General features: G+C 47.4%; 2 protein-coding genes across 7 annotated transcripts; both read left to right on the forward strand.

The window, feature by feature from the left end:
- Window positions 1-6,712: 6,712 nt before the first annotated feature.
- On the forward strand, window positions 6,713-11,897 carry LOC111858698 (alpha-(1,3)-fucosyltransferase 7-like). 3 transcript variants are annotated; one of them, XM_072707822.1, is made up of 2 exons: window positions 6,713-6,941; window positions 10,208-11,897. In XM_072707822.1, the coding sequence occupies exon 2, from the start codon at window positions 10,329-10,331 to the stop codon at window positions 11,370-11,372; it is 1,044 nt and encodes a 347-aa protein (XP_072563923.1). In that variant the 5' UTR covers window positions 6,713-6,941; window positions 10,208-10,328; the 3' UTR covers window positions 11,373-11,897. The 3 variants fall into 3 exon arrangements, with proteins under 3 accessions (XP_072563923.1, XP_072563924.1, XP_072563922.1); XM_072707823.1 differs by lacking the exon at window positions 6,713-6,941 and adding an exon at window positions 7,412-7,466; XM_072707821.1 differs by lacking the exon at window positions 6,713-6,941 and adding an exon at window positions 7,627-7,686.
- Window positions 11,898-15,532: 3,635 nt separating this feature from the next.
- Window positions 15,533-18,337, forward strand: LOC140583232 (alpha-(1,3)-fucosyltransferase 7-like). 4 transcript variants are annotated; one of them, XM_072707824.1, is made up of 2 exons: window positions 15,533-15,936; window positions 16,104-18,337. In XM_072707824.1, exon 2 carries the CDS (start codon window positions 17,061-17,063, stop codon window positions 18,102-18,104), a length of 1,044 nt encoding a protein of 347 aa, XP_072563925.1. In that variant the 5' UTR covers window positions 15,533-15,936; window positions 16,104-17,060; the 3' UTR covers window positions 18,105-18,337. The 4 variants fall into 4 exon arrangements, with proteins under 4 accessions (XP_072563925.1, XP_072563927.1, XP_072563926.1 ...); XM_072707826.1 differs by having other exon boundaries at window positions 16,935-18,337; XM_072707825.1 differs by having other exon boundaries at window positions 15,533-15,810.
- Window positions 18,338-18,931: the final 594 nt, after the last annotated feature.

The following is an 18,931-nucleotide window of genomic DNA, read 5'->3' on the forward strand; positions in this document are numbered from 1 at the left end:
GCCCGCCAGCAGCCCAGCGTTCTCCTGCAATGCCAGCGCCCGCCAGCAACCCAGCGTTCTCCTGCAATGCCAGCGCCCGCCAGCAGGCCAGCGTTCTCCTGCAATGCCAGCGCCCGCCAGCAGGCCAGCGTTCTCCTGCAATGCCAGTGCCCGCCAGCAGCCCAGCGTTCTCCTGCAATGCCAGAGCCCGCCAGCAACCCAGCGTTCTCCTGCAATGCCAGCGCCCGCCAGCAGGCCAGCGTTCTCCTGCAATGCCAGCGCTCGCCAGCAGGCCAGCGTTCTCCTGCAATGCCAGTGCCCGCCAGCAGGCCAGCGTTCTCCTGCAATGCCAGTGCCCGCCAGCAGCCCAGCGTTCTCCTGCAATGCCAGTGCCCGCCAGCAGCCCAGCGTTCTCCTGCAATGCCAGAGCCCGCCAGCAGCCCAGCGTTCTCCTGCAATGCCAGTGCCCGCCAGCAGTCCAGCGTTCTCCAGCTTCTTTAGCACTACCAGACATCATTGGAGTTGGGGCAATGATGGCTGCCAGCAGATCACTGAGACTTCTTTCAGAGCTGAGATTGGGACAGGGTGTGGTGGGCGCCGGGATGGCCAACCGTTGCGGGGAAGCAGTGCAGCACCGTTGAAATGGTTCCGCATAGCAGAGCATTTCCCGGTGCGCTCTCGAGCTGTGTAAATACCCCCTGTGTTGTGCGTTATTGTAAATACTTGTGGTTTTCCCAAATGTCGTGGGTGCCCTTGCTTGTGTTCTGTGTGAATCTTGTCTGATCTTCACGTGTTTGTAAACTACTGTTGTAGAAATTTATGACAATACAGACGGATGCCTTTGTATGTGACTTCGCTTTCTTATTGAGCTCAAAGGAACAACCACTCAGCTGCCACCTTTATGGTAATGTTCCAAAGACTTTCTGGTCAACATAACCTTTATAGGGGTACATTCACAGTTCGTGCCCCCTTTTCTGAGCCAGATCAAACTGGTTAGGGTAGGGGGTGCACTTTGTAACACACATATGTCTTATGCAGATTGCATCTTTCAAACATGTATACTTCACGTGATCAGCATGCTGCAGGCCTGGGGCGTCTACGCTTTTGCATGGCCTCAATCTTTGTGGTGTTCTTGCCATGTCTGCTAAGTGAGTTCAATGCTCATACTGTTGTCCCCCAATCTGCAATTCTTTTCAAATCTAACAAGGACTATGCTCCAAAACACTATCTGTCACCCAGGCATTCTTGCAATAATATATAAAACATACATTCTAAAAGCTAGTTAAGAAAAATAAACCCTCTGTTCAATTTTCTATCACACTACGTGTGTTCTACTGTCTGGCATCAGACCTCCCTGCGTTTCTCTGTTATGTGGTCGGAGTGGTTACTGTTGTCTGTGCAGTGCTTTTAAGGGCTCCAATTAAAGAGTCGTCTTGTTTGAAGCCGTCTTGCCTCATCTCGTTCCTGCCACTGCTATGTCTGGGTGTCATGGATCCGGACGGCACGGGAACGGGAACGAGGCATGGTACACAAAGAAGGGGCGGACGACCCACTTGCGGCTCCAGCAAACAAAACGGGGTTTATTAAATAAAACAGAAAACACTACAAACACAAAACCAAAAGGACCACGGGGGGTCAAACACTAAAGGGAATAAACTACGACTAAGTATTATCAAACAAAAACCAGGAAGGAAAACAGGACACAGATCTAACCAAAACTAAATAAGCCAAGCAACAACCACACATAGACACCGGAACACAATATAGACAAGACGCGACGCGATGAACCAGCGGGGAACAGAACAAAGGCAGGAACTAATATACTATGGGGGTAATGACTAACACAGGGCAGGTGAGACTGATTAACAAGGACTAGGGAAACAAGACACAGGTGAAACCAATTAACTCAGACACTAACCATCAGGGAAACTAAACACTAACCAAGGAAGCATATAACACACGGAAGGTACATAGGTAATAACATAAGGCAGGGGAACAAGAAACAAAACCAAAACCAATTACAAAGCAAACACCAGGAATAATTAAACATAAAGGAAAACACCAGGGAGCTAAATACAAAAACAGAGGAGGCGGGATTCGAACTCACAACAAGAGGGAACTCAGGACCGAGGGGCAAACAGACAGCACATGCTTAATACATTGAACCACGAGATCAGACAAGAGACAGGGGAGAAACAAGGACTGACGTATGGACGGGATGACCAGCACCACCTGCTGGTCAAACGGGGAAGGGGCACGGAAGGACCACAGCGGGAGGCTGACCCTGACAGTACCCCCCACCTAACGCGCGGACACCGGACGCGCGCCGGGGCACTGCCAGGGCCACAGAGAACAGGCAGACAGGACGCAGACGCAGAGCAGGACGGGGAACAAGCGAACAACAACCAAGGAACCGGACAGACAGGATGGATAGGACCGGACCGAGATACAGAACCGGACAGGGAACAGACTAACGACAACCGAGGAACTGGACAGACAAAACCAAAAACTCAGACAGGAAGGGCACGAAGATAGACAAAGCAGACACCAGGAGCTGAGACAGGAAGACCAGACGGGGAAACACAGCAGGGGGCAGAGCATGGGAACCAAAAACAAAAGGACCCGGGAACGGACGCGGAGGCGGAGGAACAAAACCCGGGGCACGAGGAGGAAAACAAAATGCAGGGGAACCAGAAGGGACAGGACCAGGGACATGGGACTGGGACCGAAACAGGGCAGAGGAACCAGAAGGGAATGGCAGAAATGGGACTTGTTGGGGCAGCTGACCGGGAAACAGAAAAGGGAACTGTTGGGTAGGATGTGGGGTAGGTGGCTGGATGGAGGGCGACAAGGATGGGACTGGAGATCTAGGACGGGAACTAGGACCGGAGGGTGACAAGGAAGGGACTGCTGAATGAGGACGGGAACTGGGACTGGAGGGTGACAAGGAAGGGACTGCGGAGTGAGAATGGGAACTGGGACCAGAGGGTGACAAGGAAGGGACTGTGGGACGTGAACAAGGACGGGTACTGGAGGGCGATGAGGCAATGACGGCAGGACGGGAAAAGGGACCGGAGGGTGACAAGTAAGGGAGCGAAGGACTGGAGGACACTGAGGAAGGGACCCTAGGACAAGGACGGGAACTGGGAACGGAGGGCAACAACGAGGAGGGGACTACAAGACTGGGGAATGACGAGGAGGGCACAAAACTGGAATGGGGACTGGAGGACGATAAGGAAGGATGGGGACCAGAGGGGAACAATGAGGAAGGGACTGCAGGATTGGGGCAGGGACTGGGACTGGAGGGCGATAACGAAGGGACTGTAGGATGGGGACCAGGGGGTGACAACGAGGAAGGGACTGCAGGATTGGGACAGGGACTGGGACTGGAGGGCGATGAGAAGGGCACGGGACCGGAATGGGAACTGAAGGGCGAAGGAGAAGGGAAAGAAGAATGAGGGCCAGAGGGTGACACTGAGGAAGGGGCTAGGTCAGGGCGGTTGAACCGCCTGGCATGTCCCCGTCTCCCCTTTCGGGAGACAGAGAACCGGGCTGGTCCTTTGCTGGGCCCCCACCAGCGCCAAGAAAGGTCCGCTTGTGTGGGGGTAGAAGTCCGGGCCTTGGGGCATGGGGTCAGGACAGCCTTAGATGGAGAAGCAGGGGCAGAGTACAAAGGCGCGGCCTCCTGCGGGCCGGGCGCAGGCAGAACAGAGACGAAGGCGGCCCCCTGTGGACCGGACGCGGGCAGCCGGGGCATCGCAGAGACGACAGCTCCCTGTAGGCCGGGCGCGGGCGGCCGGGGCATCGCAGAAGCAGCGACCTCCTGTGGGTCGGGCGCAGACAGAGCAGAGACGAAAGCGGCCCCCTGTGGACCGGACGCGAGCGGCCGGGGCATCGCAGAGGCAGCGGCCCCCTGTAGGCCGGGCGCGAGCGGCCGGGGCATCGCAGAAGCGGCGGCCCCCTGTGGGCCGGGAGCGGGCAGAGCAGAAGCAGAGGCGGCGGCCCCCTGTGGGCCGGGCGCGGGCAGAGCGACGGAGGCGGCCGTGGCCTCCCCTGGGCAGGGCTCGGGCAGAGCGACGGAGGCGGCCGTGGCCTCCCCTGGGCAGGGCTCGGGCAGAGCGACGGAGGCGGCCGTGGCCTCCCCTGGGCAGGGCTCGGGCAGAGCGACGGAGGCGGCCGTGGCCTCCCCTGGGCAGGGCTCGGGCAGAGCGACGGAGGCGGCCGTGGCCTCCCCTGGGCAGGGCTCGGGCAGAGCGACGGAGGCGGCCGTGGCCTCCCCTGGGCAGGGCTCGGGCAGAGCGACGGAGGCGGCCGTGGCCTCCCCTGGGCAGGGCTCGGGCAGAGCGACGGAGGCGGCCGTGGCCTCCCCTGGGCAGGGCTCGGGCAGAGCGACGGAGGCGGCCGTGGCCTCCCCTGGGCAGGGCTCGGGCAGAGCGACGGAGGCGGCCGTGGCCTCCCCTGGACAGGGCTCGGGCAGAGCGACGGAGGCGGCCGTGGCCTCCCCTGGGCAGGGCTCGGGCAGAGCGACGGAGGCGGCCGTGGCCTCCCCTGGGCAGGGCTCGGGCAGAGCGGCGGAGGCGGCCGTGGCTTCCCCTGGGCAGGGCTCGGGCAGAGCGGCGGAAGCGGCCGTGGCTTCCCCTGGGCAGGGCTCGGGCAGAGCGGCGGAAGCGGCCGTGGCTTCCCCTGGGCAACCTGGTTCGGGTTCCTTAGGTGACCCGGCCAGGTCCACCAGGTGCCAGAAGGCCCTCTCCAGCCTTCGCACCTCCTCCTCCGGAGATGCTGGAGAGAGCTGGAGCAGCTGGTTGCCGGCCTCAGTCAGGGCACGGCATAACCAGGGCGACTGGAGGAGCGTCGGGGTCTGGGACAGTCGCATCCAGACCTCCCGAAGGGTGCTGACCTCCTCCTCCCGGGTCTGGGCGGTGACTTGACCGTCAGGTGGGGCAGGTGTCTTGGAGCCTGGGGATCGTCCTTGTGGCTGGTTCATACTGTCATGGATCCGGACGGCACGGGAACGGGAACGAGGCATGGTACACAAAGAAGGGGCGGACGACCCACTTGCGGCTCCAGCAAACAAAACGGGGTTTATTAAATAAAACAGAAAACACTACAAACACAAAACCAAAAGGACCACGGGGGGTCAAACACTAAAGGGAATAAACTACGACTAAGTATTATCAAACAAAAACCAGGAAGGAAAACAGGACACAGATCTAACCAAAACTAAATAAGCCAAGCAACAACCACACATAGACACCGGAACACAATATAGACAAGACGCGACGCGATGAACCAGCGGGGAACAGAACAAAGGCAGGAACTAATATACTACGGGGGTAATGACTAACACAGGGCAGGTGAGACTGATTAACAAGGACTAGGGAAACAAGACACAGGTGAAACCAATTAACTCAGACACTAACCATCAGGGAAACTAAACACTAACCAAGGAAGCATATAACAACACACGGAAGGTACATAGGTAATAACATAAGGCAGGGGAACAAGAAACAAAACTAAAACCAATTACAAAGCAAACACCAGGAATAATTAAACATAAAGGAAAACACCAGGGAGCTAAATACAAAAACAGAGGAGGCGGGATTCGAACTCACAACAAGAGGGAACTCAGGACCGAGGGGCAAACAGACAGCACATGCTTAATACATTGAGCCACAAGATCAGACAAGAGACAGGGGAGAAACAAGGACTGACGTATGGACGGGATGACCAGCACCACCTGCTGGTCAAACGGGGAAGGGGCACGGAAGGACCACAGCGGGAGGCTGACCCTGACACTGGGTCTGCCAAGCGTGACAATATTATTGTACTCAATTACCTCCAGTACCTGCATTGCTATTATCACGCCCCGCTCCGTCCGCTCCTAGTGTGTGCCACGCCCCCTCATTATCCACGTGTGCTTTCCCGATTGTGCCCAGCTGTTTCCTGTTTCGTTTGCCTAGTCTTGTGCATTTAGTCCGTGTCTCAGTCGATGTACCCCAGACTTGTCATTGTAGTGTCCGTTGATGTCCGTGCCTGTACGTCTGCCTCCGAATAAACCCCGTTTCCCTGACTACCTGGCTTCGCTCGCCTGCTTCCTGCTCGCCCTCCCCGCGAAACGTGACAGCTATGACTTTTTCTATTATTTTAGATACAAAAGGGAGTTTGGAAATAAGCATATAATTACTTGGATCTGACTGGTCGAGGTTTGGTTACTTGAGCAAGGGCTGCGCCACGGCAGATTTAAAGTAATTAGGAACCACATCAGTGGCCAAAAAAAACAAATAGACATAAGAACTGCAGTTATTGTGTCCCTGGCTTCCTTGAGCACTCTACTGGGTATGACACCTACAGGACTAGGTGATGATTTAAGCTGCAATGAGTTCTTGCTATGAAAACAATTTCAACAAACTCAACTGGACCCTTTCCAAACATTGTACCTCACTGTAAAGCTGAGGACACCCAACAGAAGTCTTAATTTTGATAACTTTATTAGTGAAAAAACTTAAGAACTGTTCACATGTAACAATGCTTGAAGCTGTTTTTTGTAACTTTTAAACAGAAACCTGGCGGTCGGTGTGCATATTAGTATTACTAAGGAGTGACCAAGAGAACAAACAGAAGTTGTTTAATTTTTGATGGGTGTTTCTGACCTACCTTGTACTAGTGACTGGCAGATAGAGAGAGGAATATATCAGCTGATGTGTCAGCAGGAATTGCAGCATTTTCATTTTGATCTGTACGAGTATTATTCTGAAAAAAAAGAAAGAGGAACACATGAGAGAGATGGACCAGAAGTGAGAGACTGTGACGAACCACAGGCCAGACTGTTAATCGTCTGACAAAGCTAACCTCCATTGAGATCCCCATCTCCTATCTGGAAATACACCCAGCGAGTTGTACAAAGGAGCGCTTACCTGGGGCATCGGAGCCTGGAAATCATCGGCACAAAGGGGGAATTCCAGGTGGGCACACTGGGAGGCCAGACTACACACCTTTTTATCCAGTTTAGACTCGGAGTACTTTTACTTAGCTGCTTTTGTGTCATTTTTGTGTTGGTGTAACAAAGCAGAAGAGGGAACATTTCAGTTGTGCAAACAGTATCAGTGTGAAACAGTGTTTACTTTCTGTCTTGTGGCCTGTACTACGAAGCGGGGTTACTGGCTTATCGGGGTAACTTGTCGGATTTAAGGTAGTCTTGGCAAAATGTAAGTGAGCGAATATGAAGTCCATTTAAACTGTGTTACCTTAAATCCGACAAGTTACCCCGATAAGCCAGTAACCCCGCTTCGTAGTACAGGCCATTGGACTCAGTTAAAACTGTTGTAGTTTCTGTTAATCAGTAGTTTCAGGTAGCCAATCAAGTGTAGTTTCGGTCTCGCTGAAGGTGTAAATTAGGGGCAGGGCTAATTGAGTTATATTGAAGGTGAGTCCAGCTCAGTACTCAGTTTGCTTCAAGCTCTGCTTTGGATTTCTTCTCTGTTAGTAAGGTAGGACTCTGTCTTTCTTTGTTTACTTTCTGTCTTGGACTCAATTGAAACTGTTGTAGTTTCTGTTAATCAGTAGTTTCAGGTAGCCAATCAAGTGTAGTTTCGGTCTCGCTGAAGGTGTAAATTAGGGGCAGGGCTAATTGAGTTATATTGAAGGTGAGTCCAGCTCAGTACTCAGTTTGCTTCAAGCTCTGCTTTGGATTTCTTCTCTGCTAGTAAGGTAGGACTCTGTCTTTGTTTATTTTCTGTCTTGGACTCAGTTCTCATGTGTCTGTGGCGGTTAGAGACAAACGCAGTTAATCTGTTAGTACTCGTTCCATCCTTTTCTTTTCTATTCTCAATTTTCTGAACTCACACCTTCACTGCAGACATGTGCCTCAGACCTATCCCAGTCCACTTATCTCTTAGAGCTAGAAGATCTCATCCAACATCCAGGCGCCGCACATCCAGTAATCTTATCTACCCTCCCCTGTCATCCCAGTCCCAACGTCGGGTGTTGGACGGTCTCTGGAATTTCCAGTCTGCTGTAAAGAAGGCTGATTTTATTTCCGCCCTTGCTTCCCACCATTCTTTTGACTTTCTGGCTCTAACTGAGACCTGGATATCCCCAGAGAATTCGGCTACACCAGCTGCTCTCTCCTTTGCTTATGCTTTCTCCCACTCTCCACGCCAGACTGGCAGGGGCGGTGGCACAGGTCTGTTACTATCTCGGAACTGGTGCTTCACACCCCTCTCTCTCCCCCAGCTCAACATCTCATCCTTTGAATTCCATGGAGTTGCAGTTTCCTCTCCATTCAATATTCTTATCATTGTTGTCTACCGCCCTCCTGGCCCCCTAGGCCACTTTCTAGAGGAGCTGGATACTCTCCTCAGTCTCTTCCCCACTGACAGCTCCTCTCTCATTCTCCTTGGTGACTTCAATCTCCCCCATGACAAGCTCCTTTCTTCTGGTCTCCTCCCATTTCTCTATTCCTTTTCTCTGACACCCAACAACTGCTCTCCAACACAGAAAGGAGGTAATGTTCTCGACCTGGTTTTCAGCCGCCCCTCTCCAGCCACCGACATCACCACTACCCCTCTTCATAATTCTGATCACCACTTGGTATCCTTTACCATCACCCTTCCTGTCTTCCCCAATCCTGGCTTTCAACTTTTCTCACCCACTAGACCAAACCTCCACTCTGTCTCCCCTTCATCTGTTGCTTCCTGTACCCTGTCCTCTCCTCACTTTCCTCATCCATTGATCACCTCTGCCCACTGTCTCTTAACCCCAGGAAAACTCGCCCTGCTCCTTGGCTTTCAGCTGTATTACGCAGCAACCGAAGAGAATTGCGGGTAGCAGAGAGGACATGGAAGAAATCTAAACTTGATGCAGATCTGTCTTCCTACCGTACTCTTCTATCCAAATTCTCTTCGGATGTGACTGCAGCTAAAACTGCCTTTTATAAGGAAAAACTTGAGCTATCCTCACATGATCCCCGTAAACTCCATAATATCTTTTCATCACTACTCAACCCTCCAACTCCTCCTGCTCCATCCTCCCTGACTGCTGAAGACTTTGCCACCTTCTTTGACGAAAGGATTGGCGAAATCTGCCAGACATTCTCTCCCTCCCCATCCACTACACTACACACCCAGGATTTCCCTTCCCCCTTACTGACCCAGTTTTCCAGTCTTACAGTTGATGAGATCATGAGTCATCTCATCTTCCAACCCTACCACCTGCCCACTGGATCCAATCCCTTCCACATTGCTCCAGACAATCTCCCTGGACCTTCTCCCCTTCATCACCACTATCATTAATGGCTCCATAACTTCCGGGCATGTACCAACAGCATTCAAAATAGCCAGACTTTTCCAACAGAGTATTAGATTGATGGTATTCATAGCCTTGGTTTCATTGAGCTAGTATCGGGAAATTCTGCCAAATGCTGTAAATGTAAAATGTAAATGTAAATGAAACACTGGCACTGACTTTCTTGTTAAGTAAACATATATTAAAAATTTAACAACACTGTTGCTGCTTTTTCCACTGCCTCTGTATTCTTGTTTCCGTATAAAAAGAAACAGCAGTTTGTTAAACTGGAAGTAAAACAACCTTTTTCTTGGAAACTTTTGTTATATTGGTGGACCAGGGACAACTGTTGAATCAAATCCGATATATATTTCCTAATTAATCTGCGTACTCTTAGTTTGACGTGTTTCATCAGCATCAGAGCTGCTGCAGTAGTGGAGGGTGGTATCACCAGGGTTGGCTGTTCAACTGCGTTAAAAGTCTGTTTAACAACTGACCCCTTTCAACAATGGTCCCTGGTCTCTGCTACTCAGTGTAAACCTATATAAGCATCACATCATTGCAGTCAATAAAAAGGAGTTAATTCGATTTAAAATGTTCTGCAGTCTTCATATTAAAAGTTGGTACAACTTTACAATAAGGCTCCCTTTTGCCACTTGTAAATGGTAACTCATTAATAAAAATAAAATTAACTTGTTTAAAATTGTCGATTTAATAATTTACGACCTAATTAATAACCAGATTATAACCCATTCATAAACCCTTTATATGGGTAGCCTTATTGTAAAGTAGCACCGAAAAGTTTCCCTCTTGATTTAATTCATGTACAATATAAAAAGCCAGACACAGAGACGATCTTTTGTATCTCCTTTAATGTCAGTCAAAAAACTATTTCTTTTAAAGTTTTACAGTAAAACTGTTTTACATTCAATGCTCTTATCTACAGCATTAAACTATTCCACTATCCTGACAAGTGAAGTGATCATTGAAGATTGTGTGAAGACCACAGCTCAGGGCTCCAACAGGATCCTACGGGATCCCGCAGTCTCCTCTGTGCAAGACTAACCATGCCTGCTGGGAGAAGTAGAAAGACGATATTTCTGGCCCTTATCCTGACCTTTATCCTCAGCAAATATGTTATATATCAGTGGTTTATGAAATGGTCCAATGACAGGTCAAGGCTTGGTACTGAGCGAGAGGATATCAGGGTCCTGATGTGGCACTGGCCATTTGAACAGAACCAGACCCTGCAGGAGGACATTTGCAGGACAAAATACCATGTTGGTGGCTGCCACCTTGTGGACAACCGCAGTCTATACCATCAGGCTGACGTGGTGGTCTTTCACAACCGTAAGCTACAAACAGGCATCTCCAGGCTGCCCCTTGACCAGCCTCGTCCGACAGCCCAAAAGTGGGTGTGGCTCTCTTTGGAGTCTCCAGCCCATAATGGGAACCTGAGACCTTATGGGGGCCTCTTCAACTGGACCATGACATACCGGCGTGATGCAGATATCTTCACACCCTATGGGGAGCTGGTTCCCAGGACCACTGAAGGTGATTATATTATCCCCGCTAAGCAAACGCTGGCCTGCTGGGTGGTCAGCAACTACCAGCCGACCCACAAGAGAACTGAAGTGTACCGGAGTCTGAAGAAGCTGATCCCTGTGAAGGTTTATGGGCGCTGGGCTAAGAAGCCACTAGACTCTGACCAGCTGTTACCCACTATTTCTCGGTGCTACTTCTACCTGGCCTTTGAGAACTCTGTGTATAGAGACTACATAACAGAGAAGCTATGGAACAATGCCTTGCTGGCTGGTAGTGTGCCGGTTGTGCTGGGCCCACCCCGAGCTAACTACGAGGCCTTCATTCCCAAAGACTCCTTCATCCATGTGGACGACTTCAAATCCATTAAAGAACTGGCTGATTTCCTGAAGCAGCTGGCCTCAGACAAAGAGCGATACGAGTCATATTTCCGTTGGAGACGTGACTATGATGTTCAAAAACGGCCTGGCTGGAGGGACATACTCTGCAGAATTTGTGGTCTCTATGAGCATCTGCCTTCCACCAAGATCTACCACAACCTGAAGGCCTGGGTCAACGGAGAGCCATGATAATAGGCTTTACCATGTGGAAAAAACTGGAATTTAGAGCGCTTTTTTCCCGTTGAACTGTTTTGTTCGGATACAGAGCCCCTAATAGTTCAGGGTGGGAAAATGTTTTTTGAAGTTTTTTGTTACTTATAACTGTACTATGTCCAAATTAATGGACTAATTAGTATTAACCTAAACGATACAGGCATGTCCTGCAAAGTGTGCTGTAAGCATTAAACTATGGGGAACAGTGCACACCATGCCACTTTAATATGTTTGTCTTATACATATTTATTAATAATTACACTGTGCCCATTCACCATCAGTGACTGTAAACCAAACAGCTGGGCCATTGAATGTGATTGACATATGAATTAAAACTCACCTGTATAGGAATCTGGAAAACCAAGGGGTGTCGCTTGTTTTTGTTGAAAGATATTACAGCCAGAAAACTGAATGTAAAGCTAACTGTACTGAGGTGTCATAGTTAAGGTTAAAACCTGAAATTTGGATCTATGCTGAAATATTCCAGAAAGTGGATTCAAGTTCAAACTTTAACTATGACGCCGCAGTAAAGTTAGCTTTATATGCAGTTTGCCAGCTGTGGTATCTTTCAGTGTTTGTAATATATTTCAGTGGTTGTACAGTATGTGTGCATTTCACATTCAATGGCCCAGCTGTCTTACTTAAAGTCACTGGCGGTGAACAGACACAGTGCAGTTATTAATAAATACGTCTAAAACGCATGATATTAAAGTTATACGGTGTACACTGTCTCCCATAGTGTAACGCTTAAAGCACACTTTACAGGACATGTCTATTATTTAGGTTCATCCATGCCATCACATTATTGCGAGGGAATATGAAACTATTTTGTGGGAATGCAAAACTACTTCAAAAACTATTTTCCCACACTGACCTCCTACGAGCTCCATACTTACACAAACAATTTAATACCAGGGGCACATGAACAAGATTAACAACATTAATCCTTGGATGAAATAAAAGAGTTACACAAATGAATTTTTTTTTTCCAAATGAAAACTGTCATGAAGTAACCATTTAAGTATCTACACTTCATCAATGCTAATTCCTATTTGTATATCACAGGTATGATTAGTAGTAATACACATTGCTTTTAGCAGGCAAGTCCATCCTTTCAATATTGTTAGTACACCCAGGGGGGGTTGGGCAACCAATTGACCTTGGACCCCCAGAGGTTTTTTTTTTCCTTCCTACTTGGGATTTTTTGGTTCCTCTCCTCCATTGTCTTCTTTTTTTCTTTCTTTCTTTCTTTCTACACCCATTTAAAGCGCCTTGAGGTGACTGTATTGTGAAAGGAGCCATATAAAAATAAATTGAATTGAACAGTAATATTACATGCAGTAACCGCACCTGTCATTCAAGCTCATTTTAAATGAAACTGACTTCTGCTTGGACCACTGTAAAAAATTTTTATTTTTGTCCTTGATGTCAAGTTTATAAATGCTATTTTAAAAACAAATCATTTCATCATATTCATATTGCAATGTTTCCATAATTTTTCACGGGTGGTACCATCTGGCATAGAAACATCATTCTATTAGATATTGTTGATAATGAATTGATAATGGCTATCAGATAATGGCCCAACGCTACCCGGCGATATTTTCTGAGCAGCATTTCGGTTGGTGTATGGAGTTGAGGTAGAAGGAATATAGTTCCTACATGAAGCTCTGGGTGGCAGTTAAGGTCATCATTGCTGGAATTAGAGTTTTTCCCATAGAAATGAATGGAGAGTCCCCACAAAGATACTGTATGAATGCAAAAATATGTGTGTGAATGTCTGTGTGTGTCTGTCACTGTGTATCTGCCTGTCTGTCTCTCTGTATGTGTGTCTGTCTGTGTCTGTGTGTCTGTCCATCTGTCTGTGTGTCTGTGCGTCTCTTTCTGTCTGTGTGTCTGTCTGTGTGTCTGTGCGTCTCTTTCTGTCTGTGTGTCTGTCTGTGTGCATCTGTCTGCCTGTCTGTGTGTGTCTGTGTGTGTGTCTGTCTGTCTATTTCTGTGTGTGTGTATGTGTGTCTGTTTCGGTCTGTCTGTCTGTGTGTATCTGTCTGCCTGTCTGTCTGTGTTTGTGTGTGTGTCACTCTGTGTGCACTGTAATGCCTGTCTTGTGCCTTTAACTAGTACAGTAGATAGAATCCAAACCCTAGTGACTGCAGATATATGGGTGGGTAATAGTAATAAAGTGGGGAGTTGAGTATTCTCTGGATTTCAATGGTAGGGGGCAAGCAGGGCAGTAGGGCATTTAGAGACACTATTCTGTGTACCTCCTTACCCCCTTAACCTTAACAAACCTAGTCCCTCAACGTCTGCTCACCTGGACCTGTCTGTCTCTGTCATCTGAGCCCGTCTCACCTGCATAAGGCCCCAAAGTCCCGAGGTGCATCACATTTCGGAAGCTTTAGCAGAAACAGAAATGCTGATAACATGGCAAACAGTGTTAGACTGTGGCCAGTTTGGAATCATACTGACACTGCGCATGTCTGCTTTTTAACACCACTGTATCTAAGCTCCAGCTGTAATCATTGCTCTGAATCATACTGACACTGCGCATGTCTGCTTTTTAACACCACTGTATTTGCGCATGATCACAGCATAAGACAGCACTTCCTAAAATAGGCCTGTCAAACTGTGATGTAACCCAGAGGGCCCAGTTGCTATTTCAGGGCATTCAGGTACTCGGTGTGCCCTGGCACTCATTAAAGCGCCTTCCAGTGGCCCATCAAGATGTGGTCCAATGTCTCCCAGCCTGTCCTGAGTCGCCCGGCCAGCTGCCCTTAGGTGTCCTGGAATCCCTACCCACCCCCAACTTAGTGACATATTACCAGGGACTTACAAATCTCCCCAAATCTCTGTTGTGGCTCTAGAGTCTGATCTTGGAATAGTGAATCGGCTTTTGAAAATAAATCCACTACTTCACCTTAACTTGCAAGGTTTTTGTTTCCATGGTAATATGTCCAATGACAAGGAACTCAGACTCCTTTTGAAATGGCAAAAAGGCAACGTCAAATGGTAATATAATAAAGGACAAAACAGTCATACAAGGCAAAAGTAATAAAAGGTTAAATAAAAAACTAAAAAGGATAAACAGAGTACAATAAAAGAAATAAAGGTATAAGAGGGAAAAATATATATTTAAATGGTGCAAGAAAATTTAAAGCTTAAAAAAAACTAAAAATACAGGACATCTAAAAAAATTAAAAGAATAAAGTGTATCTAACAATCTTGGGTAAAACATTGTGTCTTTGATAGCTTTTTAAAACAAGGAAGTCATTCAGCGGCTCTAATTGCTACCGGAAGTGTATCCCAGAGTCTGGGGGCATGAGGACTAAACGCTGCCTCCCCACTTTACTTCTCTCTAACTCTGGCCATGTGGACTGGTAATAAAAACCTGCATGAACTTTCAGCATCTCAGTGATAGAAAAGGTCTGGCTTTAGCTGTGTGCCTCACATGGCAGAAGGCTATCTTAGTAGCATGTTGGAAATGGCTCTTAAAATTCAAGTTACAGTCCATGATTACAGCAAAAAATCTGATATGTGATTTAATTGGGGCCACTAAGTTGCCCAGCCTGTTTGTCACATTCTCCCTCATTCCATGGGTCAGGTCAGGTCAGGTCAGGTGCACTGAGGCAGCGCATTGCCGCACCCAGCACACAATCCCCCAGGCAGACACATGGTCCAGTCCCACCCTCCGGAAATGGCCATCCACAAGAGTCACAGGACACATGTCTCAGTACCGCACTGCAACATGGCCTTCAGTTTAATTGGGCGGCTCATAAGGTACTTTTGTGCACCTTTATGAAACTGAAGACTTGCCACAATAAAAGGGTTTAAATACTCATGCAAGTGGAATATAGAGTATATAACATATAGTCTGTGTAGTAAAAAATCATGTTGACTTAATTCAACAATTATTGTTTTGAATTAAAATCATATGGTGTACTCTGACGGTCCACAGGGAATCTGCCACGCAGGCCAGGCTAATCATGGTTCTGAACACAAAGAACACAATGGTGCAAAACCATTATGAAAGCATCACTTTAGGATCAGTTTCAGGAGAGAACTGGTGTGACTGGTTCTACTAGTTAATATTTATAGGCATAATATTTAGAAGTGGTGGATGGTAATGGGAAGGGGGGTAATGTAACACTAAGGTATCACCTGATGTTTGATGAGTAATTGTAGCATTTTACTTATATAACAGTCATAGTTTGAGAAGAGTTACACAAGAAAGAGGTCAAGAAGTGAGAGACCGTGAGGAACCACAAGACAGACTGTTAGCCGTCCGCCAAAGCTAACCTGCATTGAGATGCCCGTCTCCTGTCTGGAAATACATAACACCCAGCGAGCTGTACAAAGGAGCGCTTACCTGGGGCATCGGAGTCTGGGAATCACCGGCACAAAGGGGAAATTCCAGGTGGGCACACTGGGAGACCAGATTACACACCTTTTTATCCAGTTTGGACTCGATGGAGTACTCTTACTTAGCTGCTTTTGGTCATTTACGTAGCTGTGCAGATAGTACCAACGTGAAATGTTTGAGGTGAGTTTGAATTATGACTTACAAATAATTAACTACACTGTAATTTTTTTGAATTGCCTCAGTATTCTTCTGCAGTTTGTTTGCAGTGTTCCAACGTTGATACATTCCTGGAGACTGTCCCTGACACTGTTACACAATTTGGTTACCTTGACAACACCTTTCCACAGAATTGAACTGGCCGATGTGGCAGCATTGACTGGCCACCACGTTCACGCGACCTGACACTCATGGACCTTTTTTGAGGGGCACTGCAAAGCAGAAGGTTTTTGAGAGGAATCCCCACACAGTGGATGAATTGAAGGAATTCATCTCGCAAGCATTTATGGACATTAACGTTAACCAGGATTTGTGTGCTAAAGTGTGTCTCAGTGTCGGGGACAAGCTCAAGGAAAGTCGTTTTTTCTTGTAATCTTTATTCACTCAATGTAAACCTATATAAGTATCAGATCTTTTTAGTCATTTAAAAAAACATTTAATCAAAATAAAAACATTTCATAGACCTGCATCACATTAAAAGTTTGACATAAGGTTTAAATTTAACTTAGTCAGACATAGACACCATCTCCTGTACTCTGTTTTTCTCCGGCTCTTTAGAATGAAAAGGCTTTTTTTAAGATTACCTCTGCAGACAGACTTTGCCATCATCCATTATGAAAACCCCTAGAGTTTCACCTTAATGCCAATAACGTATTTACCAGCAAAATATATTTCTGCAGCTTCTTTTTATATTTTATGTTTCCTTACAACTTAAACCACCAGCATATCCTGAGGTGAAACCTGTACCCCATACAATATGTGGTCATCGTGTAAAGGAATCTTGATTTATATGACAATATTCTTGACCTATACTTGAATTTGTTCATACAGTATGCTTTTTGTGAACTTGGTCTATAATGAACATGAAGAAAGTATTTCAAATGATTTTTTAAAAATAAGATGTTGTACAGGTCTTAAGGAAGTTTTAATATAAAACAGTTTTGAAATGCTCTTTTCTACAGCATTGAAGAAACTATTGTGTGATCCTGGCAACTTGAAAGCATAAGCGAAGATCGTGCGAGGACCACAGCTCAGGGCTCCAACAGGATCCTACGGGATCCCGCAGTCTCATCTGTGCAAGACCAACCATGGCTGCCGGGAGAAGCAGAAAGACGATATTTCTGGCCCTTATCCTGGCCTTTATCCTCAGCAAATATGTTATATATCAGTGGTTTATGAAATGGTTCAATGACAGGTCAAGGCTTGGTACTGAGCGAGAGGATATCAGGGTCCTGATGTGGCACTGGCCGTTTGAACAGAACCAGACCCTGCAGGAGGACATTTGCAGGACAAAATACCATGTTGGTGGCTGCCACCTTGTGGACAACCGCAGTCTATACCATCAGGCTGACGTGGTGGTCTTCCACCAATATGAGCTACAAACAGGCATCTCCAGGCTGCCCCTTGACCAGCCTCGTCCGACAGCCCAAAAGTGGGTGTGGCTCTCCCTGGAGTCTCCATCCCATAATGGGGACCTGAGACCTTATGGGGGCCTCTTCAACTGGACCATGACATACCGGCGTGATGCAGATATCTTCACACCCTATGGGGAGCTGGTTCCCAGGACCACTGAAGGTGATTATATTATCCCCGCTAAGCAAACGCTGGCCTGCTGGGTGGTCAGCAACTACCAGCCGACCCACAAGAGAACTGAAGTGTACCTGAGTCTGAAGAAGCTGATCCCTGTGGAGGTTTATGGACACTGGGCTAAGAAGCCACTAGACTCTGACCAGCTGTTATCCACTATTTCTCGGTGCTACTTCTACCTGGCCTTTGAGAACTCGGTGCATAGAGACTACATAACAGAGAAGCTGTGGAACAATGCCTTGCTGGCTGGCAGTGTGCCGGTTGTGCTGGGCCCACCCCGAGCTAACTACGAGGCCTTCATTCCCAAAGACTCCTTCATCCATGTGGACGACTTCAACTCCATTAAAGAACTGGCTGATTTCTTGAACCAGCTGGCCTCAGACAAAGAGCGATACGAGTCATATTTCCGTTGGAGACGTGACTATGATGTTCAAAAATGGCCTGGCTGGAGGGACATACTCTGCAGAATTTGTGGTCTCTATGAGCATCTGCCTTCCACCAAGGTCTACCACAACCTGGAGGCCTGGGCCAACGGAGAGCCATGATAAAAGGCTTTACCATGTGAAAATTTAAAGATTTACTCCTAATAGAAAATATTGTAACTAATTATATTTTACTGGTCTTATTTCCTCTCTGAATTGTATTGTTCATAAGCTTTAATAACCATGAAACATGTATCAGGCCAGTTTTTTTCAGAAAAGATGAAAAATAATAATATAATTAAGCAGAATACTCTGAAATTATCCACAAAGAACATATGATTTCCATAAACAACTCTTTTATATTGAAAACCTAACAACATTATTTAAAAATATTTTAATTCATGACAGAAACGTCTATTAGGAGTGTCGTGCATAGTTGATATCTGTGAGCTTTATACAAATGATTAACTTTTCAAAAATATCTTATTGGGAGGGGATGGCATGAAAGGCGCCTTTCATCCTGCAGAGAGATGGAGTGAGAGGGAGTGAGCGTTCCCTTGGCAGGGGGCCATACTGTATGTGCTCTTTGCAGAACAGCTCTCATTCTTTTCCTATCTGTTGGTCACTTGAAATGTTCTAAACCCTCATTCCGCCCCGGATGCCCCCTGTCTTGTGTTGGATCTTCATCCTTTTCCTCGATCAGAAACTGTCACGTGAGTAAAGAAAATGAAGGATAGATTGTTCATTCCCCTCCTTCACTGATTCCCTACATTCACTAATGAATCACGTGAACATTTTATCAAATATGTTTTTGTTGAACTGCTCTCTTTCATACATATTCAGGCACTGATAGCTTTCCCTCAGAAAGACATACCGCAAGGTTTGTCTGAGATTCTGTTTTATTATCTCTTAAATGTTAACCAAAGCCTGCTACTTCAACAAAGTCCTTT

This window comes from Paramormyrops kingsleyae, chromosome 2, assembly GCF_048594095.1.
Source record: "Paramormyrops kingsleyae isolate MSU_618 chromosome 2, PKINGS_0.4, whole genome shotgun sequence".
NCBI classification, from domain to species: Eukaryota; Metazoa; Chordata; class Actinopteri; order Osteoglossiformes; family Mormyridae; genus Paramormyrops; species Paramormyrops kingsleyae.

Coding starts and splice junctions, on each gene's coding strand:
- LOC111858698 (XM_072707822.1), top strand. CDS start 10,329: ATGCCTGCTGGGAGAAGTAGAAAGACGATATTTCTGGCCCTTATCCTG.
- LOC140583232 (XM_072707824.1), top strand. CDS start 17,061: ATGGCTGCCGGGAGAAGCAGAAAGACGATATTTCTGGCCCTTATCCTG.